The 25148-nt window shown below is 44.9% G+C and overlaps 1 protein-coding gene and 1 long non-coding RNA gene across 3 annotated transcripts in view; both read left to right on the top strand.

Moving 5' to 3' along the window:
• Positions 1 to 5287, top strand: part of ST3GAL5 (ST3 beta-galactoside alpha-2,3-sialyltransferase 5) — a 51193-nt gene extending 45906 nt beyond the window's left edge. The window contains exons 6-7 of the mRNA XM_029937734.1: positions 17 to 175; positions 4182 to 5287. Coding sequence (XP_029793594.1) covers positions 17 to 175; positions 4182 to 4430 — 408 coding nt within the window. The 3' untranslated portion in view covers positions 4431 to 5287. The remainder of the gene's footprint in view (positions 1 to 16; positions 176 to 4181) is intronic.
• A 197-nt stretch (positions 5288 to 5484) lies between these two features.
• LOC115290040 overlaps positions 5485 to 25148 on the top strand; it is a 28052-nt gene continuing 8388 nt past the window's right edge. Inside the window, exons 1-2 of one of the 2 annotated variants that reach the window (XR_003907926.1) lie at positions 5485 to 6259; positions 22852 to 23058. This is a non-coding gene — a long non-coding RNA (uncharacterized LOC115290040). Of the gene's footprint in view, positions 6260 to 16544; positions 16770 to 22851; positions 23059 to 25148 lie in introns of those variants that run through there. The other variant, XR_003907925.1, reaches the window with a different exon arrangement.

Genomic DNA, 25148 nt, shown 5'->3' with positions numbered 1-25148 from the left:
TGTTTTCTTTCCTTAGCCATTTTGGGTGCGGCTCTTCTTCTGGAAGCAGGTGGCAGAAAAAATCCCACTACAGCCAAAGCATTTCAGGATTTTGAATCCAGTTATTATCAAAGAGACTGCCTTTGACATCCTTCAGTACTCAGAACCCCAGTCAAGGTTCTGGGGCCGAGATAAGGTATTGTTACTGCGATTGAATGTTAACTGTTCCTCTCTGCGTTGGAAGGGAGACCTCTATAGGACTTTCAGTTGGGCTCAGCTGTATACCCAGCAGCGCCTTCCAGTCCCTGTAGTCACTGATCAGATGCTCTGTGTGTTCACCATTCTGCGTTTTGACTTCAGGGCTCCTCGTTTACTTGGCCTTTCCCCTGGTGACTCCTCTCTTCAGTGCAGTCAACATTTTAACACTTAGGTCCCTGAGATACTATTTAAGGTATTCCTAATCCAGGACTCCATATAACTAAGTGCTGGAGGACATTGAAAGACACACTTTGGTGGTCTGAAAGTTCTTTGCATTTTTAGCTCTGTGGGCTGCTCAGGTGAAAATCGACATTTATCATCACTTTATAGGTGATGGTAAATAAAGTTCGCCCCCTAGAGCAGTGCTTTTCAGCTGATGCTTGGGGCTCATCCCACGCTTTCTTACTTAATTATTCTGTGTGGTGGTCTGTACACTGGGACTTTCAAAGTCCCCTGGGTGGTATTACTCTGCAGCCTAATTTGAGAACCGTTGTGCCATATAGGTTGTTCACTGCAGTACACATGCTTCACCTGCATCTAGCCTGCGCTGCCACCAGGGAGGGGCCAATGGCTTTATCACATATTTTCAAATCACACATTTCTTTATGATCTGAATAGCTAAGCCTGTGTCTTTAAACAAAAGTTTTTTAAGCTGTGGAACTCATCCTTAAACTTTCTTTTCTGAGAGTGAGAATGAGAGTGCAAGTAGGGGAGAGGGGCAGAGGGGGAGAGAGGGAAAGAGTCTCAAGCAGTCTCCATATTCAGCACAGAGTCTGAATTAGGGCTTGATCCCACAACCCTGGGACCATGACTTGAGCCAAAATCAAGAGTCAGACACCCAAACAACTGTTCCTTAAACAAAGTTCTAAGCAAAATCTCCATATATGAAGGAAAGCAAGGGATTTGGAAATGGTGGGGGGAGGGCAGTGCCTCTGCTCACACTAGGAGCCTGAGATACCGCCCAGGAGACACCTGGGGCCGGTCAGGGTCACGGTTTGCAAACATTGAGCTAGACTCTTAGATGCGGTTAACCAGTAGGCAGATGAGAAGCTCTTCTGTTTGCCCTATGAATCAAATTCTAGTTAAAAATGTTCTTTAAAACACCTATGTGAACTCTGAAGGAAGAATTCTGTGCTTCGTAGGAAAAATAAATACCGAAGTCAGCTCCTTAAACAAAAACCCAGTTCTTTACTGTGATGGGTAACAGCTAACCCCAACTCTGGTTCCAGCCTCAGGCTTGAGCTGTGAACACAGCTGCAGCTCTTCCCTTGCAGGCCACCATTTTTCTCAAGCACTGTGCCCTCTCGGGTGCTTTCCTGCCCCTCCATCCCTGGGAAGGGCATGTAGTTTCTGCCCATGGCAGGAGCATGGCCTGGACCGGTCTTTCTGGTCAGGAGATGGTGTGTTTTTCCGTCTCAGAGGAGAGTGGCCCTGGCCCTTGGCCGCAGCTGCCAGGGTCTGTGATTGGGTTCACTAGAGAATAGGTTGTTTTAGCTATTCTTGCCACATGGGAGCACTTAGGGTCCCCCAGGACATGGACTTATTAACACTTTTAACCTGTCAGCATCAATTTTAACAAAGCAGTTATAAAAGAAAAATGACTTATATAGACTTTTGGCAAGATTCTTAAGTTATGAAGAGGTTTTACTATAAATATATTCAAGTATCTTTCAATACTTGATTTTTCTGTCTTCTCAACTGCCCTGTTTATTTATTAAAGTCCATATTTTTTAGACATAGGACAATGCTCATTTGTGGTTTGTGTAGATTCTTATTGAAGTAACCTTTAAAAAATGAACAGATTTACTTACAATAAAATATGACATTACTGAATAGCAAAAGGTATCAGAAACAAAGTTAGGACACAGAATAAGTGGGGGAAATGCTATCATACATATGATAGTAAATACTCTCAAAGTATTTAATAAAATCTCAAAGAATGATCTTATTAAATAAAAAAGAAAAGATGGGCCAATTAAAAAATGGGGAAAAGATATGAACAGACATTTCACAAAGGAAAAAAATTGATATTGCCAAAGAATACATGATGAAATGTTCAATTTCACCAATAATCAAATAAAAGTACATTAGAGCCACAATGACATTTTTTTCTATTTTCTTAGCAAAGATTTAAAAGCTTGATAATGTCCTTGTTTGGCAGGAATACAGATAGAATTATAAATTGGTACTTTTTCTGGATGGTAGTTTGGCCGGATATATCAGCTTTAATATGAATAAACTTGGCCCAGCAATTTTACTCTAAAAAATTTTATCATAAGAAAATTAGAGGGTTCCATGGCTGGCTCAGTCAGTTGAGCATCTGACTTTTGATTTTGGCTCAGGTCGTGATCTCATGGTTTGTGGGATTGAGCCCTGCGTAGGGCTCTGCACTGGCAGCATGGAGCCTGCTTGGGATTCTCTCTCTCCCTCTTTCTCTGCCCCTCCTCTACTCTATCATGCATGCTCACCTGTGCTCGCTCGCTCTCTCTCTCAAAATAAATAACAACTTTAATATAAAAATGTGTATATAGAGATGCATCGGGAAAAGCTTGAAAATAAACAACAAACTGATTCCTCCTGCATACCCCCTTCCAGCAGACAGGGAAATCTGCTGGATTATGAGGTATGATCTTAGGGGATATATTCCGGAGGTAACATGCTTTGAATGATTTTTGATAGTTTCTGAGTTTCTCTCCCTACGTTGCACCTCTGAGCAATTAATTTCATACAGTCCTGTAAACACTGATTGAGTTTTCCCAAAATGCTAGGTGCCAAACTGACCACACTGCCTTAGAGTCCTACGGCTAAACAGCAGTCTTCCGTTGGGTTAATTTCTCTTGAATTCAGTGACTGTTGAGTTCCTTTTTAATGAGTGACATAGACACAACACACCAAGGAGCAGGAGGTGGCTTTTAACAAATGATGAGTTGAGTAGAAACTCCTTAATCCTGATTAAACTATGAACTCTGAAGGGTTCACTGTTCCAGTTTGCAGAAAAGGAGTGTTGTTTCTGGAAGCCACAGACTCAAGTAGGTACATTAATTTACATGAAAAACCGTACAACAGAATGCCATTTGTGGGCCAGCAGTGGCCTTCAGCGAGTGCTGAGACCGCATAGGGCTTTCTGTATTTCTCTCTGCCTTGTGTACTGTTCTCACCCAAGACTGAGACGGAGACACAGAAAGCACAAGTCCAGATTTGCAAGTGGCAAGATAGCGGACAGGAGGGCGACAGAGTGGCGATTCGGTCAGAATCCGGAATGGTCCGGACATTTGGCGCACTAGGCCAAAGTCCGTAGGATAACGTTCTGGGGGGAACAAATGGGGAAACCCTTAACTGGTCCTAAAAATTGCCCACATAGAGGGTGGGCAGCAACTGGCTCAGCAGCTGTGCATGTGAAAAATGACCCGGAAGTGTTATTTGCCAGGAATGTTGGCCGTAGGTGGGATGTAGCTTCAGATGAGGACTGAGCAGTCTTTACTGGCAGGAGCAGAGGCCGCTGTGTTCTCAGGCAGAGACCGGCCACAGGAGCCCAGGGGGAAGGGCCCGGCTCTGGAAACAGGTCCCAAGAGGGATGGTGACCACTAATTCCACAGCAGACCACCAGATCGCTGTCTTGTAAGAAAAGAAATAAACTTGTTTTGCAGTTCCGGTCAGTAGGACCGGTAGGTAGAAGACTTAGAAAAACACCGTTTAGCTTTGGTACAAGAACCACCAGGTTACCTCTTAGCGGTGTGTAAAAAGTGCCCACATCACAGACCATGTTTTAGAGTCTAGATCCCTGACTTGGACAGGAAGTCCTACTCTAGGATTCTGCGGTCTGTAAAACTGTCTAAAATCGCCACTCCCAGAGCAGCCTGTATTATCTTGCGGAGAGCATGGATACCTCTTGGACATCAGTGAATTGTGCTCATAAGCCTTGTTCTGTCTTTTCCTTTTTTCAGAACGTCCCCACCATCGGTGTCATTGCTGTCGTTTTAGCCACACATCTGTGTGATGAAGTCAGTTTGGCAGGCTTTGGCTATGACCTCAATCAACCCAAAACACCTTTGCACTACTTTGACAACCTCTGCATGGCTGCCATGAACTTTCAGACCATGCATAATGTGACAACAGAAACCAGGTTCCTCCTCAAGCTGGCCAAAGAGGGCGTCGTGAAGGACCTCAGCGGAGGTATCCATTGTGAATTCTGAACACAAAGAAACCTCATTTGAAAACGCAGCTCTGACTCTGAAGGCTGTTTTTCCTAGCCTTCTTGATGCATTTGATCCTGCAAATACTTTGAAGTGCAGCTGGTGTTTTTAACTTTTAATTTAAAAAACAACAACAACAAAAAACCATTAAGCTCTCTCCCACTTGGCCCCCCACCTATTTATTTGAGGTCAGTGTTTTTGCACAAAATTTTGTAAGTTAATTTTGAGAATTGACTTGGAAAGACTTTTCAAAGAGACTTGTATGTAAGGAAATTTTGTTGTATTTTAAGAACGTTATTTAATTTGTAAAAACTCTGTCCATGTCTACTGCACACAGAATACTGGGTAATTGAGTGGAAGGAGAATGGAGGGCCCTCCTTTGAGGAGAGTCTTGAATGCCTGACTCTGGTTCTTTGTAACGTTCAGCAGGACAGACATCTGCCAGGATGTGCTCGGTAGCTAAACCACTAGTACTGGCCCCACCGTGCTGCTGCACAAGGCCTGGGCCAGTCGGAGAAGTTCACGGTCCCTTTCTTTGTCGGGTCTGCCCTCTGCCAGACGACTTGCAGGAAACAACCAGGGGAGCTGTCCTGGATGTCTGTGGGCAGGGAGGGACACAGAAGACATTTTCTCTGTCCCCTGAGGACTCTAAAGCCACCTTGGGCTACAGAAGCCACTGTCTTCCCTGAGATTATGACAACTCTGGAATTTCTGGAGAGTTTTTATTTTACTGCCCTTTCAAAGCACCTCAGTGTTAACCTAAGGTGTCACACTGTCTGCCTGAGGTGGCTTATAAAAATTAGGGTATAGTCTTTGTTATCCAGAGTTATAGAAGAATAAACCCCTTCCAAAAATAACCCCATTTTCTGAAAGACTGAAATAAAATCTTCCCAGTGTTATAAGTTGGTGATGGAGGGGGTGGACACCTGCATGGCTCGTTCAGGTAAGTGTCTGACTCTTGACGCTCACAGGTTCATGAGATCGAGCCCCACCTCGGGCTCTGTGCTGTTAGCACAGAGTCTGCTCGGGATTCTCTCTCTCCCCCTCTCTCTGCCCCTCCCGTGCTCACACTCTCACTCTGTCTCTCAAAGAAAAAATAAACTCAAAAAAAAATTTTTAATGCCTACCTGGCAATGTGTTTCAGGTAGTGTGCTAAAAATTAAAACAAAAATTAAAAAAGAAGCTTTTGAGGAGCTCCCTCAGTCTACTTAATTTGAGTGCTAAAAAGAAAAAAAAACATGTCTGTTATCTGCCTGAAATGTCCTTGGTGGCTGCTAGGTGGGGACCTAGTGTGGGATGCCGGCAGTGAGTGACAGAGGTGCCTGAGGCTGCATCCCAGACAGCTCAGGGACATGTTGAGTGTGGAGGGGCGGTGGCTTCCTCCCAGGGAACAGGCTCCTTCCAGCTTCTGTCTCTTAATTGCTCCTGTCCTTGTCATCAGAAGCTCTGCATCGCTCTCCTGTGCTCCCTCCCTGCCTCGGCTGGGTTTGCACATGTCTGTGCTGCTCCGGCAGCCCGGCTGCAGCTCTGACTCCCGGCCCCTCCGTATCCTTGCATCTGCTGCCTCCCGACCGCCTGCGGGGTGAGGGGCCAGTCCTAGCGGTCAGACAGGCGCCCTTGGATTTCAAGGGCCCTGAGGTCAAGCTCAGAGCTGCCAGCATAGCAAAATAGTATCTATCTGGGTAGGTGACTGAAAATTTTTCATGGATTTTGCTTTCTATTTTATCAAATACTGTTTAAGAGGAACCGCTTTGAAATTTTCACCAGCTAAATGACAGCTTTGAACATTGAAACTCGGGAAGATGGTCCACGGCTGTCCTGTGATCCAGGTAAGGCCAGGCCTACGCCATACGCCCCTCATCATCCTGGGATTACTTGAAGCCTGGATTTTTTTGTTTTTTAACAATTTAACAAAAGCCAGGGTTTGGAACCTCTGTAGACACCTTTCCCACTGTGAGCACTTCCCCATGGGCCCCTGCGGATCGTGCCCTACTGCCTGCAAGGCTGCTGGGAGGTGGGTAGTTCCACGCCCAGCACTCGGCCAGCTTTCGACCAGTGTCAGGCCTGGCCCTCTCCCCACCCCTCCCCTGGATGTCCTTTGTCTGCATCCTTACGTTGCTTTCCCCATGCCCTGAGTGGATAAAAAGGCATACATTCTTCAAAGACCTTTTATGGAGTCCATCAGCCAATTGGAGTTGATCAGAGACCATCATCAAGAACTTTTAGCACTTTGGCGATTAATTATTTGCTAGAAGTTGCTTCTTGCCTTTGGAGTTACTCCTCCCTTATTCACACTCGCTTTTTAGACTTCTAAGCACATCAGGATGTTGGAAGATGGGTCTCCAATAACGGGCTTCACCAAGTAGGTGCACCCACATCCTGCTATAGTCCTTGCTTTTGAGGCAACTAAGGATGACTTACATGTTCTGTGTTTTAACATACGTCTTACTGGAGCTTTGGGCCACTGATCATTTCAGTGAGTTGTGTGGGCTTTTTTGTTGTTACTGTTGTTTTTCTTTTTCTCTCCTACAAAGAGCAGATTGGCTCCAGAAACCTAAGCTGGCCTTAGGAATATTCATGAGGACTGGATGAGTCTCTCCCAATGATGTGTCTCGTGTTTTAGGCAAAGCTCACTTGGGATCTTTTAAGACAACTTCATGTGTTCTAAGTGTCCCCTTCCCTTCATTGCTCCTTCTGTGTTGCACTGTTTTTTTCATGTCCCAAGAATGTATCAGTAAGGCAGTGGCAATGTCTGTTCTCACAGATTTGTGGTGTGTCACTTTTTATTGGGCCCATTAGTTAAAATTAGTTGTTAAACCAACTCTGTGACTCGACTGCTTGTATTGAACGGTGATGACTTCTTGGCCATCAGTGGTCAGTCTGGTGTGTGTGGCAGACAGAGGCTTAGTTGTAAAAAAAAAAAAAAAAAAGAAAAGTGGCCACACCCTAATGTCCTCAGGTTATTAAAGATTTCTAAAACCAAGGATTACTTTGTTCTAGGTGTATTCCAACCCCAGCGCTTTGGGACTTGATATCAAAGGAATTGTTGAGTTGGCCTTGCTATGGTCCAGCATTATAGGAAGGTTAAGAAATGGTGACTTATTCTCCTCCTTGGCAGGTTTATAGCATCCAAGTGGGGGTACCTTTTCATCATTTCTTGGGGACTCTTCAGGAAAGTCCATTGAGAAGGAAGGAAGGGACTAGTTCCTGTGAATTAGCACAAGTCCCTTTGGAATGCAGTGAGCGCGGGACACCTGGGTGGCTCAGTTGGTTTGGCATCTTTCTACGGCTCAGGTCATGATCTCCCTGCTCCTGGGTTTGAGCCCACTTCAGGCTCTGCTGACAGCTTGGAGCTGGGAGTCTGCTTTGGATTCTGTGTCTCCTCTCTCTGCCCCCTGACGCCTCCCCCCCTTGCTCAAGCTCTGTCTCTCTCTGTCAAACATAAATGGACATTAAAAAAATTTTAAAAAAATGGAATGCAGTGAGCTTTTAGTAGGCTTGCATAACCAGCAAGAGCTGTGTGACACCCGCCTTCCTTCCATTCACACACATGGTAACAAAATGCTTCTCTCGAACAAAGGACCCAGTGTTTGCTGCCATGGGACCAGTGCCCTCTCCCCAGTGCCCTCCATGAGGACGTGCCCAGATGACCACACACAGCTCTCAGACCATAGCACAAAGAACAAAGGGAGGCAGATCCCAGTACACAGCGCACATCCGAACACACATCTGTCCCTGCCCTTTTCCCTAAGGGTCAAGACACCCTGGCCCCACCTCAGCCTTCATTCTGTCCTTGTCCACTTCCCAACGTCATTTTAGACAGCATGGATTTGTATTCTCAAAACACAGTATTTTTCTGTGTTTACCTACAGCCAACACTTAGTATAAGACTGAAGTAAATTGGAAAAGAGAACTATTCATTAAATATACACACTCACATTTTATTGACTAGAAATTTATGTTCTTCCCGACCCCCAACAAAGGAAACTGCAGTCTTGGTAGTTTCTTTCATTATTGAAATAATTAAATTTGACTAATTCCCAGTATTAAATTTCAACCCAGTTAGCAGGGCAGAAAAGCATTCATCTTTAGAGGGCTATGGTAGGACAAAAGTAAATAACATGCTATGGAATTTAGCTCTAACTTTTTGAAAGCAGATTTCTCCAGAGAGCTGTGTCAATAAAACATGTAGCGGGGAGACAAGTTTACAAATTGCCTTCTGTGGGAATCAGTGACGTGTCAGGTTCTGAGCTGATGTGCAGCCGCCACCCACCCAAGATATAGCGGGTGTAGTCATTACTGCCTTTGTATTGCTGGAGATGCATTGAAGCGAATTCTCTGAAAATGCAAACATCGGGGCGCCTGGGTGGCTCAGTTGGCTGAGCCTCCAACTCTTGATTTCAGCTCACATCATGATCTCAGAGTTCGTGAGCATGGACTCTGTGCTGACCTTGCAGAGCCTGATTGTTCTCTCTCTCTGCCTCTCACACTCTGTCTCTCTAAAAACAAATAAAAACAAAAAGTACTTAAAAATGTGAACACTAAAGAAACTGAATATTTACTATTCACCTCATAAGCAGCAATGCTAGTAACAGATTATCACCAGAGATTTGTAACTTCTAAAAGCAATATATTTTCACTCTCTGTTACCTGACTTCCATTTTTTGACTTCTTGAAGAAAATCAGTTCCAAGAAAAACTGATACTTGAAATGAGGAGTTCATTTAAAATGCTGGTTGGGTCGTTGATAGGAAGGACCAAGTCTTCCCAAGTCTTCATAGGAAAGACCAAGTGAGCAGACATTAGCAGGACTGTCCAGATGACTGGGGACAGAGCCGGTGCCGTGGGGGCCCTCTGAGAGCGATTAAGGCCAATAGTGAGATACAAAAGTGGTTTTGAACCAACTGTTCTCTATAACATATCAAGATAGCCTATCAGGCTGGCTCATTTGGGGTGGAAAGAAATGAGCTATCAGCCCTAAAGTGATGAGAATTCAAGAGGACATCTGTAATTAAGTGATTAAATTCTCTAGGGACAGAATTTTGTACTTTATTCCATCTATAGCACCTATCACAAGGCCTTGCCTATTATAGAATACAGGTAACTAAAGCAGTAAACGGCCACAGTCACTTTTTATATATGTAATTGTCTTAGTGATTTAAATGAATCTGAAAAGAATGTGTCAGAAGCTGAACAGGCCTGGTTAGTGGTTATATATACATCCATGCATTGTGAAATGCCAAGTTTCAAAGACCTGCTATGTTATGATGACTTACAAGAAGTATGTGATCTTCACCACCATTTCTGGCACAGAGTTCCCTAGACCCTTGAAATTTCCTAAGTGTTGAGAATAATAAAGATATTTTATGTTACGTTAATGATGGGACTTTTGGAAAGTCCCTGAGGATGGGATCACCAGAGGAAGCTGGACCTCTGGGGAGGGTAGAGGGGCTGAAGATGGAATCATTCACCAATGGCCAATGATTTAACCCACCATGCCTATGTAATGAAGCCTCCACAAAACCCCAAAAGGATGGGGTTCAGAGAGCTGAGCAGGCCAACACATGGAGACTGGGAAGAGTGGGGCACCCAAAGAGAAGGCATGGAGACTCCAAGCCCTGTCCCCATACCCTGCTCTGTGCATTTCTTCCATCTGGTTCTTCCTGAGTTATATCCTTTTATAATAAACGGGTCATCTAGTAAGTAAACATCTCTGAGTTCTCTGAGGCACTCTAAGCAAATGAGTCAACCCCAGGAGAGGTCCTTGGGAACCTCTGATTTATTAGCCAGTCCATCAGAAGTATGGACAACAACCTGGGCCTGGTAACTTGCATCCTGAGTTGGAGGGGTTCACTGGAACCTCCAATTTGTAGCCAGTGAGTCAGAAGCCCAGGTAACAATCTTAGCTTGGGACTGGCATTGAAAGTGGGGAGGGTGTTGTAAGACTGAACTTTCACCCTGTGGAATCAGATGCTATCTTCAGCGTCAGGTGGGTAGTGTCAGAATTGAGTTGAATTCTCACACACCCCGCCCATGTCTGGGGGTGAGGAGGGGAGAAGTCAGAAGGGACAGATCCCTATCTAAATTGCTAACCTCACCTATTATCCCCACGTGGCCACCAATAGTCACACAGAGGACAGACAGGGGAGCGGAAACATCTAGCCCAACCTCTGGCTTCACAGACAAGCATTTCCTTTAGAGTTCATGCACACTGGCCAGGCACCCCTCATCTGGATGGGATAGGAAGTCTAGTTCCACCTCTCCCATCCAGTTAGCAGTCCACATGCCCTGATTTTTTACTTTGGACAATATAATCACTATACTTACTGTTTTAGATACTTGTTCCTAGAAACCTGTTTTGTGCTGCTTCAAGTATTTATCCCAAGATGTTTGGAGTCACTTTTAGAAGGGGTGGCTTCTGATCACTTCCATCTCAGCCTGCAGCTACATCAAAGTCTCTCCAGAATCTTCCCCAGACCACTATCCATAAAGAGCTGGCCCTCATTTTCCTCCCTGCTCCCTTCTCTCTGCCCCATCCCTCCCCACTGCTTGTGGCCCATATTGAAGAATCATATAACTTTCCCCCAGCTAGAATCTTCCCTTCTCAGGAAGACAGTGAAAATTGAGCTGACCTTCAGAGAGATTCTGACCAGGGGCAGAGGGTAAAGACCACCGCCTTGTCTCTGTCAGATGCCATAACTTCCTGCAGAAACAAAGGACTGTCCCGTTTTTATTGTCTAATTTTGGATACTCCTAAAATAAGATTTTAAGTATTATTTAAAATTGAAATATGCAGCGGAAGACAAGTTTATTTAGATCATCTTTCATTTCTTTAGCCTTTTTGGTCTTTATGTAATAGATACCTGACCTCCTTTATGTAACAGCCTTGTATTTAAGTAGCCCTGCAGCCAGCCTGCCTATGCATTGGAGAAATACAAAACTTGTGTTAACACCCACGGATGCAAATTTGATATAAGAGAGAACAGAGAGGCAAGTATTTTGACGTGTTCGTCCTATGAGCAAGCAGCCCAGGGTTGGTGTATCCACAGGTATGGCATGGCGGGATGCATGTCCACCATCAGCTTTGTGGGTCCCTCCATGTTGCTGTCACTGTCTCGCTCAAGTGTCTACTGGCCCCAGCTCTGGGAGAGCTCTGACCAGGTCAGGACAAAGGCCATACTGAGACCTAGCTGCTCCAGATACACCCCCACATTTCCCCAAAACTTGCAACTGAAATAGAATCCAATGACCGCCTATTTTCAAACACACTAAAATATACCAGATCTTGGAATATGGAAGTGAAACTGAATATGGAAGTGAATGCCCTTGTGCAGGATGTTTCATTCAGCAGCTCTGGCTAACCATTCTGTTCCGAGCACCATTTGTTCAAACAGTTGCCGCTCTGCCCACAATGCCAGAAAGACACTCTGGGCTATAGCTGAGTACCCAACGGGGGTGGGGGGGGGGGGCTGGGGGTAGGTCCTAAAGATACTGCCCTGTGGAACCTAGCACCAGCTCCTTGCCTTGGCCACCTTAGTGTCAGTAGCCTTCTAAGAGCCCCAGCTGGCCCCTGATGGACAGGCTGCAAACAAAATGGACCCTGTCCTACAGCTCAGGAGTTCAGTAGAGAAGAAAAGATGTGAAAGAAGTAAATATGATGTATTAAAGCAAAGGGAAAGTTCACCACGGAGCAGGAGAGAGGATGTCAGGGAAGACAGGTACAGATTGGGCAAGGTGTGGAGGTGCTTAGCACAACTTGATCAGACCAAACCCAAAAGCCAAGTGTAGGCTCAGGGTGCAGCTTCAATGGGCCAGGCTAAGATGAACGTCAGAGTAAAGAGCATTTTGGAGCCACTAGATTCATTCATTAATAGGGGTGACTTGATCCAACTCATACTGAAAACCACCATTGTGGCGGCAGGTGGAAAGAGGATGGGGGAAGGGGACTGTGATGGGCAGAGGACTGGAAACAGAGAAAGGAAGGGAAAACCAAGGGAGGTGACTTCACTGTGGGCAAGAGTGAAAAGTGGGGGGTGCTGGAGGTCTGGGCCTCACGGGCCCCATGACCCTCAGGGTTGCTTTCTGACCCAGACTTCTGCCAGCCACTTTTCTAAATCCATCTCGGGTGTGACTGGAGGTCTGGGACAGGAACCAGGAGGCAGGAAGGTAAACCTACCTCTGCTTCGACACACATGTATACCTTTGGGCAATTCATAGCCCCTCTCTGGGCCTCTCATCTGTTAAACAGGGCATTGGCGGGGCCCCAGCACACATTAATTTCTCTTTAATAAAAAGAAAACTGCTGATCTGGAAAAGAGTGGCCATTAGAGTGGGCCACAGCGCCGCCTAGTGTCGGTGAGGTGTGCATACAGCTCTCAGCTCTGGGCAATGTCTGGCAGCGGGGGCACATCCCCTCTTCTGCGCAGTCTCTGACCCCTTCTCGGGCTCCCATTTGTCTTCCCATGATTCTGCCCTCTATCCTCTCTCCCTCTCTACTGTGATTTCTTCCTGTGAGATCCCATGGGTCAAACTACCTGCTTTGATGCTACCTCTTTTTATTCCATTCCCATGTCTCCTTCCTATCAAGCCTCCAGAGCCGCAGCCCAGTATGTCCACGTTCTTCATGGAATACCATGGCTACCAGCTAGCCTGGACCTCACACCCCAAAGGCTGAAAAGGCTGTGCCCCACACTGAAGTTTTCCACCGACCAATTTACTTTCTGATAGGTGTGATACAGGTGCCGTGACTCAGTCTGTCCAACTGCTTGCAGGTCAGGTGGATTGTCCTTCTGTGGTGTCTCTTACATCCAACTTTGTCACTTGTTAAATGGATAGTTTGGAAGAGCGAGGTTCTGGGAGACAACAGAGCTCCTACTGACCCTGCAGAGACCACACCACCTTGACTTCCTGACCTGCTGGTCTCTGCCTACCCATAGCCCTTGACTCCTCCATCTGCCATCAGTATAAAACCCAACTTGGGTTTTTTTTTTCTTTATGGTACAAATAATACATGTCTACTGGGGATACATTTAACATACATACTCACAAAAAGACAAAAATCAAAAAACTAAAATCACCCATGTTCCCATCCAGAGGTATATACTGTGTAATGTATTTTTTTGAGTTGAATATCTTTGACTGCTAGGGAAGCCCAATATTCTTCTATTAATTGGCCATTTCTTTTTTTTTTCTAAAGTGAATTGCCTATAGCTCTTGGTACATTTTTTCTGTCGGAAATGTTCTTTTTTCCCCCTAAAACTTCATAAGAACTCTTTATATGTTTAAAAAAAAGTTTGGTTCCACTTCCAAGTTGAAAGCATGAGTTGCCGCACAGAGCTTCCCCCAGTGAAACAAGCAAAGCTAATGAAACTACTGAAAAAAAGCTTAAGCGTTGTCTGGAAATTATCTTAGGAGCATGTAAGAAATGAAGAAAGATATTTTTCAAGAAAATCTACTAAAACGCGGCAGGAACATCAAGAGTATGTGGTATTTGAGTCACCACCCCTCCCCACCCCCAACCATCTCAGCCTGGTGGAAGGTCCATTTCCAGTGGGTGTGGCCAAGACAGGCGTCTTCTCCCAGCAATTGGTTAAGAGCTACGGTATCTCATCAGTAGGGACAGGCTATCAGCATTTCTTCAACTCTAAATTAAAGAGGTGAGTGTGGCCAGGAGGTTGGAGATTCCTTTCCTCTACCCAGCCCCGAGCCATATGATGGAGGCTGCACCCTAGGCATGACAGGCCAAGAAGACGGGGGTCCCAATCCTCCTCACTGTAGCTCACTCACCCCATGCTGAGATTTCATGGTAAGCTGACAGAATTGAGGGGAGAAATTGACAAGTCAACAATAATAGTTAGAGACTACAAGACCTCACTTTCGATCTTGAGTAAAGCAACTGGGCAGAAGATAGACAATTAGATTTCCAAATGCTAAGGAATGAAGTTGGAGCCCTAACTCACACTTACACAAAACTCACTCAAAATGGATCAGTGACCTAAATTAAGAGCTAAAATAATAAAACTTTAAGGAGAAAACATAAGGGTACATCTTCATGACCTTGGATTTGGCATTGGTTTCTTAGATAAGACATCAAAAGCATGAGCAATGAAAGAAAAAATGAATAAACTGGGTATCATCATCATCAAAACTTTGCGTTTTAAAGAACACTATAAAGTAAGTGAGAAGACAATCCACAGGATGGGAGAAAAGTTTTACAAATCACATATTTTTAATAATAGTCTTATGTCTAGAATATGTAAAAAAAAAAAAAAAAACGATTGGGGCACTTGGGTGGTTCAGTCAGTTAAGCATCCGACTTCAGCTCAGGTCATGATCTCACAGTTTGTGAGTTCGAGCCCCGCACTGGGCTCTGTGCTGACAGCTCAGAGCCTAGAACCTGCTTCACATTCTTTGTTTCCCTCTCTCTCTGCCCCTCCCCAACTCATGCTCTGTCTCTCTCTCAACAATAATTAAACACTTAAAAATTTTTTTTAAAGTATTACAACTCAATAATAAAAAGACAGATAGCCCAATTTTAAAAACAGGCAAAGGATCTGAATAGACATTTTTCCAAAGAAGATATACAAATGGCCAATAAGCAGAGGAAGAGATGCTCAATATGATTAGCCATCAGAGAAATGCAAATCAAAACCACAGCAAGGGGTGCCTGGGTGATTCAGTCAGTTCAATGTCTGACTCTTGATTTTGGCTCTGGTGATGATCCCATGGTTGTGGGATCGAGTCCTGCAATGGGCTCTGTGCTAAGTGTGGAGCCTGCTTAATATTCTCTCTCCCTCCCTCTGCCCCTTTCCTCTGTTTAAGTGTTCTCTCTTTAAAAACAAAAACAAGCAAACAAACAAAACCCACAATGAGATACCACTTCACACCCACTAGGATGTCTGTAATAATAATAATAATAATAATAATAATAATAATAATAAAGATAATAGGAAGCATTGGCAAGGATGCGGATAAACTGGAGCCCGCATACATTACTGGTGAAAATACAGAATGATGCAACCCCTTTGGAAAACAGTCTGGTAGTTCCTCCAATGGTTAAACAGAGAGCTATCATATGCCCAGCAATTTCATTCCAAGCACATACCCAAGAGAAGTGAAAACATATGTCCCCACTAAATCTTGTACATGGATGTTCATAGTAGCATGATTCATATTAGTCAAAACATGGAAATAACCCAACTTCCATCAACTGACAAATAGGCAAATGCCATGGGGTCTATCATACATCAGAATATTACTTAGCCACAGAAAGGAATGAGGCATGAGGTAATGATACAACATGGATGGACCTTGAAAACGTTATGCTAAGTAAGAGGGGTCAGTCTAAAAGGACCCTATATTATGTGACTCCGTTTATATGAAATATGTTGAACAGGCAAATCTATAGAGACAAAAAAAGTAGGTTAATGGTTGCCTAGAGTTGGGGTGATGAGGGCATTGGGAAGTGATAGCTACAGGGTGCTACATTTTATTTTTTAAATGATGAAAATTGATTGCAGTAATGAATGAATAAGCAAATCAATGAACACATGAAGCACCACAGAATTGTACATTTCAGATAGACGGATAATATGGCCTATGAATTGTACCTCAATAAAGCCACTGAACAATATTGTTCATATTGTCTTCATCTTCCTGAAGACGCTAGAGCTGATGGCTCAGTGGCCTCCTAAGAACCCGGCGCACCCTTCTGTGGCCATTCAGGTGCTGCAGGTCAAGCATCAGAGATACTTAGCCTCCTTTGCATCCAGCTGTAGCCAGTCACCCAGCCTCACACCCCATCTCACCCCAAGGTTGGGTCCAGCTGTCCTTTCTGTTGCCTGGACCAGACTCCACTTTTTATTTAAAGAGTTTGATGTTCTATATTTATTTGAATTAATAAGGCCAGATTTAAAATGCTATAATTTAGAAATCTTACTAATTTTTATGAATCTTAAGTAATCTGAAAGCAAGATTTTACTACATCTCACTTTGAAAAAAAAAAGATTGTAAAAGTGTAATAAACTTACCCTCTTGCTTCAGCAGGTTCAATGTCAAGGGTGCTCCACTGCCGTGGATCCTTTCAACGTATCTGTCTTTGTTTACCTCTAGTCCCCAAACCCTCTGCATGCAGACCGCTTTCTGTAGATGAAGAGGGTCATCCCAGCTGGCTTGTCTTACTGACAAAAACCCTCCAGATGCCACTTCTAAAAAGAATTCTGGCACCTCACAGAGGACCTGTAGCTAACCCTGCAGCATGACATGGCACCACTGCTGAAGGATGACATTAGGAACCTTCTCTTGCTCACGCTGAGGCTGAGTGGACGCTCACCTGCAAAAGGTTGGTGGAGGTTGTCTCCTGTCCTCTACCCAAAGACTCCATGCACCTGTCTGCCTGGGGCCCTGTAGGCCAGAGGAAAGATTTTAATGTTCCCTGGGACTATTCCAGGAGCCAATTTCCACTTCTCCTTTTTCCTGGTGACAGAAATCTTCTCTGTTACCAGGACACCAAATCCAGTAGCAGACCTGGATGGACCCTGAAGCCTGGGTCAGCTGTCTCATCGGATCCCCAGAGTCACAGAATGTCCTTCACAGGTCCCAGTGCATGCGCACGCGCACACACAAACACACACACACACACACACACGTACACACACTGAGAGAGAGAGAGAGAGAGAGAGAGAGAGAGAGAGAGAGAGGTTTGCAAAGGATAGCCTCACACAGGGAAGCTGACCTGGCCTGCCTGAAGTGGAGTCACTCACAGGAAATTTGCCTTAAGTCAGCAGACTTAAGCTCCAGGGTCTTCACTTGTACTGGCTTTTTCTAATTTCACTATAGTCATTTTATTTATTTAATTAATTCATTTATTTTTATTTTTTTAAATTTAAGTTCAAGTTAGTTAGAATACGGTGTAGTCTGCCTTCAGGAGTAGACCCCAGTGATTTATCACTTACATATGACACCCAGTGCTCATCCCAAACAGTGCCCTTCTTAATGCCCATCCCCCATTTAACCCATCCTCCACCCATCTTCTCTCCAGCAACCTTCAGTCTGCCCTCTATATTTAAAATTTTCTTACGGTTTGCCTCCCTCTCTGTTTTTATCTTATTTTTCTTCCCTTCCCCTAAGGTCATTTGTTGTGTTTCTCAAATTTCACATAGAAGTGAAATCATATGACATCTGTCTTTCTCTGCTTGACTTATTTACACCTTAATTCCATCCATGATGTTGCAAATGGCAAGATTTCGTTCTTTTTCATTGCTGAGTAGTATTCCATTATGTATCTATATCTATATGTACACACACTAAATATTCTTCATCCATTCATCATGCAATGGACATTTGGGCTCTTTCCATACTTTGGCTATTGTTGATAATGCTATTATAAACTTTGGGATTCATGTGCCCCTTTGAATCACTATTTTTGTATCCTTTGGATAAATACCTAGTAGTGCAATTGCTGGGTCATAGGGTAATTCTATTTTTAATTTTTTGAGGAACCTCCATACTGTTTTCCAGAGTGGCTGCACCAGTTTGCATTCCCACCAGTAGTGCAAAAGGGTGCCTCTTTCTCCACATCCTCACCAGCATCTGTTGTTGCCTGAGTTAATGTTAGCCATTCTGACAGGTATGAGGTGGTATCTCATTGTGGTTTTGATTTGTATTTCTCTGATGATGAGTGATATTGAACATCTTTTCATGTGCATGCTGACCATCTGGATGTCTTCTTTGGAAATGTGTCTGTTCATGTTTTCTGCCCATTTCTTCACTGGTTTATTTGTTTCTATTTTTTAATATTTGCTAAAGTGTGTTTTATTTATGTGATCCACCTTGGTGTCTTACTCTATTTGTGCTGCTGTAACAAAATACCACAGACTGAGTGGCTTAACCACCAGAAATTTATTTTCTCACATTTCCAAAGACTGGAAGTCCAAGATCAAAGGGCCAGCAGGGCAGGGGTCTGGTGTGGGCTCTGCCGCTGGCCTGCACCTGTCTGCCTTCTTGCTGTGTGCTCACATGATGTCTCTTCTTTGCTGGGAGCTGCATCGGCCTTACTGGATGACACAGTCACAGTGAGGAAATGGCAAACGTTTACAGAACTCCTGCCATGCGAGGCGAAACTAGTATTTCCTTCTACTACTGCTGCTCATGTTGAAAATAAGCCCGTTGCCATTAATTAGGCCTTACAGGGTTCAGACTCAGACCAATATTCCCCACACAGTTACCCCATAAGAAAAAACCTTTTCCTGTCCCTGCATAAGAGATTTTAGATCAAAGCATTATAAATATTTGACAAAATGTTCTCCTAATGAGCCTGGCAGACCCAAAACATAGACTTAAAGGGGTTAAAAACACAAAAGTTGCCCTTGAGTCTGGCCCGGAGAAAAGGAGCCTAACTTGGAGATAAGAAATAAATACAAGGTCAAAAACATAGTCCCTTGAGTCTGGTCTGAAGAGAACTGGAGCCTAAACTGGAGATTAGAAGTAGAAGACAAGGACAGAACATAGTGCCTTCCCAAGGTCTACATTCTACCTTGTGCTGACTTCAGTTATGAGGATGGATAAGGATGTGAGAAGCCCAGGTCCAAGGCCAACACACACAGGCCCCCATTGTGCTTGCATCAATGAGAGGGCCTTCTCAAACAACTTGTTAGCAAGCATTCTTTTACTTGTGGTTTGTGAGCCTAATGAAATGGCTCCTGGCCTGTTTACAGCTTGACCTATGTTTTAATCTTAGCTTTACTGGCTTAAATGATATGTATATCATCCTGTTTTTTGCTGAAGACATCCTGTTATGTTCTTGGTTGTGGGATGTGCTCAACCTCACTGTAAGTGTGTTACATGACTTGGTTGTAATTCGTTAATCAAAAACAAAGCCATAATTACTGGCAAAAAAACCAACCCATAAAAATGAGATAGGTTTGTCACTTTCTTAATCCTGGGGACTGACACAAAAATGAATAAAATAGTTCTCTGTATGATTAAAGCATCATATCATAAAAAAGTAGTCATTACAAGAAATTTCTGTTTTTCTCATGTCATCACTTCCAATGATTAAAACATCTTATCACTAAAAATTAGTCACTGTAAACAATTCCTATTTTCTGATGTCATGTTATCGCTTGACCTATAAATAGAGACACCAAAGCAGACAGAGCAGAGATGCCTGCCTGGTGATCAAGAAAGAAACTTGAGGCTCTCTCTCGTGCCGACACCGTCCATCCTTTCGGGGACACCTGGACCTGCTGGGGCTGGACTCCGGCACTTCTTATAAGGATATTAACCTTATCAGATCAGGGTCTCATCATTATTGTCTCATTAACCTTAATTACTTCCTTGGAGACCCCGTCTCCAAATTTCACCACCCTGCTCACGTTGGATGAAATGTTCTGTAAGTGTCAAAGATCCAGACAACTAATAGTGCTGTTCAGTTCAACTATGTACTTACTGATTTCCCGCCTCCTCTATCTGCCAATTTGTTCAGTGTTTTTCATGTGAGGATGGGAATGACAACTTCCAAGCTCTTTACATGTTGGAGCTGAAATGGCGGTCCCCCTGATTTGCTTTTTTGAGTCAGAAGGAGTTAAATAGGAGGTGGGAAAATGGAGACAGCCACTTCCCGGGTGCCCTTGGGAATGTACGTAGATGAAATGTCTTCATCCATGTATTATGGAGAGCAAAAAGGTTGCCTTTGGAATGTGGAAAACAAAGATGGGATAGAAATAGGGACAGAGAAGGGAAGAAATTTCTGAAGGAATCCTCAGTACCAGGGACAGACGTTCACACATGTGTGGTGTTCACACATGGTATTCTGAAAGAAAGTTTACAAACTCAGACCCTGGGGCATAAGTAAGAGAGGGCTCTGGGCGCTTTATTTTCAGTGTGCAGGTTGGATGCTTCGATATAATGATTTTATGTTTGGTTATTCATATGCCAGACACGGGGTTCAAAGAGCCTCTGGGCTGGTGAACACGTGGAGACTGGGGGTGTTGTCTGTCCTGAAAGGGCATGGGGGCTCTGCACCCTCTCCCTGTACCTCGCCCTATGCATCTTTTCCTCTGGCTGTTGATTCATACCTCCATCATATCTTTACATACCTGGTAAGTGTAAGTGTTACCCTGAGTTTCGTGAGCCGTAGTAGCAAATTAAAAGAACCCAGGGAGGAGGCTTCTGGAGCCTCCAGTCTGTAGCAGGTTGGTCAGAAGCACTGGTAACAGGTAGGGGCTCACGACTGGGATCCGAAGTGTGAGGTGGAGGGCAGTCTTGTAGGACTGAGCCCTTAGCCCATGGAATCGTATGGAATCTCTGGGAAGATCATGTCAGAGTTGAGTAGCATTCTTGGTGTCTGAGGATTGCTTGGTGCCATGTGCCTCCCCACCTCCAGTGTTGGAACTGGGTCCAGGAACCTAAAAGTAATGCCAACCAGTCAGAATTTCGAGGGCATTTCGGTGGTTTATAGGATCCAGCAGACCGAATAGTATTGAAACTGTGACTACCAGTCATGAGAATCTCTACCAAGTACTACTGCCAGGCATTTCACAGTCATAACCCCTAATCCTCAGGATAAACCTATAAAGGATGCAACCATTAGTCCTACAAATGAGGTCCACGCTCACTCTATCCACAGAATGCCCACTAGTCAATGTCTTCATCTCTGGACAATGTTAATTCCCCTCCCAATTCTGTCACCAACGCCACCTGAATGTTGTTACCTAGAAACCATACTGTAATGTGAAACACCACCAGCACTTATACAAATCATTAGAGGAAAGACAGCAAGGGAAACTGATGAGTGTGTACATTGAGGAAGAAAACACACAGCTCCCATACTTCACACCTGTAACTGGTCACAGGGCCTTGGCTGGTATCAGAAATCCTGTGTCTGTAGGACACAAATATGTGGCGGTTCAAATCGAGGCATGCAGAGGTCCCTTCCTCATGTCTGCTGAGTATTGACGTGCCTGGGCAGGTGGCGGTGCTGCGGAGAGAGCACACCCTGGGACAAGTTAGGGAGCTCGAGCCCATTTTCCAGGGAGCTCAGGGCAAATCCTAGAAACCCAGGCTTCAAAGACCATCTAACACTGTGGGTAATCGTGGTCTCTGGAGTCAGAGGGCCAACTCATGTCCTTATCGTACTACTTCCTAGATCACGTGGCCTTGAGCAAATCCCTGCCCTCAGTGTCTCTCGTCTGGAATGGAAGATTAAATGAAATAATCAGTGTAAAGCACTACATAAATGTTAGCTATTAGTATTAATAGCTGTCACTGTGAATTCTTTTTTTTTAAGTTGGAGGGCAGTCCAGAAAGGACTACTTACAGTTACTTAGGTTTTAAATTAATGTTCCTTTGATTAAAATAGAAATAATCTAGTTATCCTTAAGCTGTTATGTTCAGATTATAAATCTTGTTATTTTGTTTATAAAAATGGCAAGAACAAACAGTGACCTTCAATTTTCTTTGATTAATGATCTATTAACTCAACTTAAAGACCTTAAGCTCCCTTTAGAAATCATCTGTAAACTTAATTAAACTCCTCTGAACACTCTGAACTGCATTTATAAATTTAATATATTACATTTCCTTTGGAAGCACTTCAGTTGCCTAACAAAGCAAACCAATGACTCTAACAAGCAAGTAACAACTTCTTAAATGCCTAAGAAAGAAGATGTATTAACATGGTGAAATAATAAATAAAAGTTAAAATATATTAACGCAACGAAACCAGTTTTCTTTAAAATCTTATTCAGGAGCACCTGAGTGGCTCAGTAGGTTAAGCGTCTCTCGATGTTGGCTCAGGCCATGATCTCATGGTTTGTGGGATCGAGCCCTGTGTTGCGCTCTGCACTGACAGTGCAAAGCCTGCTTGGGATTCTGTCTCCCTCTCTCTCTGCCTCTCCCCCACCCTCTCAAAAAAAATAAAGCTTTAGAAAACTTTAAAAGATAGGGGCGCCTGGGTGGCTCAGTCAGTTAAGCACCCAACTTCTGCTCAGGTCATGATCTCTTGGTTTGTGAGTTCAAGCCCTCCATCAGGCTCTGTGCTGACAGCTCAGAGCCTGGATCCTGCTTCGGATTCTGTCTCCCTCTCTCTCTGCCCCTCCCCTGCTCACACTCTGTCTCTCTCTTTCTCAAAAATAAATAAACATTAAAACACTTTAATAAAAAAATAAAATCCTATCCGTATTCACAAAAATAAAGCCAAATTTCCTTTCCCCTTTCAACTTAAAATCACAAGTCTAAATATGTCACATAGCCAAAACTGGAAGCCTCAGGCGAATCCGTCAGTCTCTGATATCTTAGATTCTCTTTACTATTAGAATATTTTAAAGAAATAACTACGCACAGGTTACTTCTAAACTTAACATGACGTTTTGATTCTAAAAGCTTGTTTCCTTATCTTCATGTTTAAACCTGAACTTTCCCAGGTTAGAAAAGGGCCCTTGAAGAAGCAGATGCGCCATCTCCAGAAGGCCAATGGCGCCACCCTCAGGAAAATGGTGACACCAGGCTCGCGGTTGGTGGCTGAAATGTGGATGTTTCTTCGTCAAGACTGAGGATTGTGTTTCCGGGCACAGCAGAGTACAGAGGACCACAGTTCCCCCTGCCAGGCCCAACACCTGGGATGACAACAGGTACCCCAATTTTATTCCTTTCAGATAGCATTGGCTTTGCTACCCAGGCTCCCTGGGCAAACCCAGGGTTTATGCCCTTGCCCACTTTTCCAGAGCCTCTTTTTTCATTTTTATTTGTTTGGTGAGCAGTTGGCACGCTCCATTCCCCATGACCAACCCCTTGCACGAGGCTTCTTCGAATGGTTTCAACCAACCTATTTACCGTCTGAGTCATGTCCTGTTGGCTTCAGCTGCAGCATGAAAGTTGCTCCAAGGACACAGCATTTTCCCACAGGCATACGTCCCCAGCTGGTTTTGGAGAAGCAGGCACTTTTCCTGAGATAATCCTTTGCTCTTTGTTCTTGGTATACTTTCCGCACCGCCCCCCCTGCCCCGTACAACCTGCCTTTCCTGCTTTTATTTCCAGGCTCGTGAGCAATTTAAGGGGATTGGGTGGGAGCTGGAAGAGGAGAAACAGGTGGATTGGGAAAACTCAGTGGCCAGGGCTATCAGTGTGCCCCCATGGAGGGGACATGACCTCAGGTGGCAGGCCTGGCTTTGAGGCCATCAAGGGAGGGAGTGAGCATGGGCCTGAGCCCCAGGGCCACCAGCCTTAGCAGGGAAGCAACCGAGCATCCCTGAGGCTTTGATGTGAAGCCTCCACAGTGGCCCTGACATACTTCCCCACCCCCCTTCCATTTTCAAGCATCATGTTAGGCTCTGGGTTCTTACACGGGCCTAAGGAAGGGGACCCCTTCTTCTATTTCTCAAAGCAAGGAAGAATGCATTTTTCTGCAGTCCTGGCAAAGGTGGAGCCAGATCTAATTTAACTTTAACTAAATAAGGAAGAGTGGTCTTTCCAGCATGGCTGAGTTCTGCTCTATTCACACAAGATAATTCTACCTGGAGTAGGAGAAACAGCATGGTAAGATGGTCTGGCTCCGCCATTCAATAACTGTGGACTCCAGAGCAACTTCACTTCTCCAAGCCTCAGTCTGCTTATTTGTCAAATGGGGATGAGCTTTCCCCCCAGCAGACTTTCTCCCAGGCCAGGACCTTGTCCACCTGCCTGAGTCCAGGACTGTGGAGGGGTGGCCCATGTGGGCTTTAGGGCCCCCACTCACTAAGGGCCAAGGAGAAGCCAGTACCCTGCATGGCCAGCAGAGGGCACTCCCATGCCATGCAGACTGGGTCCCAGCCTGCTGAATGGGCCGCTCAAGGAGGCCACCTCAGCTCTGCGTCCTCCAAGAACCACAGGTCTCCCTCGTGACCAGTTCTTGCCTTCTCACAGCTGGGGCCCCGTCACTGGGTCATCCTCTCAGGCCCAGTTCCCAGACTACCTGGAGGGCCCAGGTTACCCCAATGGTGTGACTCCCACTTAAACAATCAATGTTTCGGTTCCCACAGTGTGCTAGGCCCTCTCATACCTCTCATGCAACTTCATATCAAGGAAATGAGACAAAGGCTATCACTCCCATGGGGAAACTGAGCATCGGGAGATGTTAAAGGACTTGCCCAAGACTTCATGGAACTACAGTGCTAGGACTTAAACTGAGACTCCAGATGCCACAGGCCATGTGATTTCCACAACACTGTCGAGCCTCCTGAGTGTGGGCACCGGGTGTTCGGGTGGTTTGGGGGAAGCAGGGTGGGGGCACTACCTGCCCAGCAGAAGTCTGGAAGACCCACAGTGCAGGTGCTGGCCAGCTCCGCTCAAGCTGAGGCTGGCGTCACACGAAGCACAGACAGGCCTGGAGAGCAGATGCTTTCTGTGGGCTGCTTGTTTGGGGCAGCCGAGCCAGAAGGAGTTCAGGCCTCTGTGAGGCATCTGTCCTTACCTGAGACTGAGCAGGGCTCCTGAGAGGCCCTGATGACAGGCCACTTAAGGGGGAGTCAAAGGCAGGAGTTGGCAGAGGAACCCAGACCACACTCTCACTTTTTGGCTGTTCCTTGGTCTTAAAGCACATGCGCTTCGGCCCCTCTTCTGCTTCCCTCACAAAGGACACAAGTGGACTGTCACCAATCAGCCCAGATTTACCAATTTCCCCAAATGGGAGGTCCCTCTGTGCACAAGAGACTGGCCCAGACCTGGAAGAATCTTGAGGGATCAG

The sequence above is a fragment of the Suricata suricatta genome, chromosome 4, assembly GCF_006229205.1.
Source record: "Suricata suricatta isolate VVHF042 chromosome 4, meerkat_22Aug2017_6uvM2_HiC, whole genome shotgun sequence".
Taxonomy (NCBI): Eukaryota; Metazoa; Chordata; class Mammalia; order Carnivora; family Herpestidae; genus Suricata; species Suricata suricatta.
Note: the sequence above shows the minus strand (reverse complement) of the source record. Positions and strands in the feature narration are given on the sequence as shown.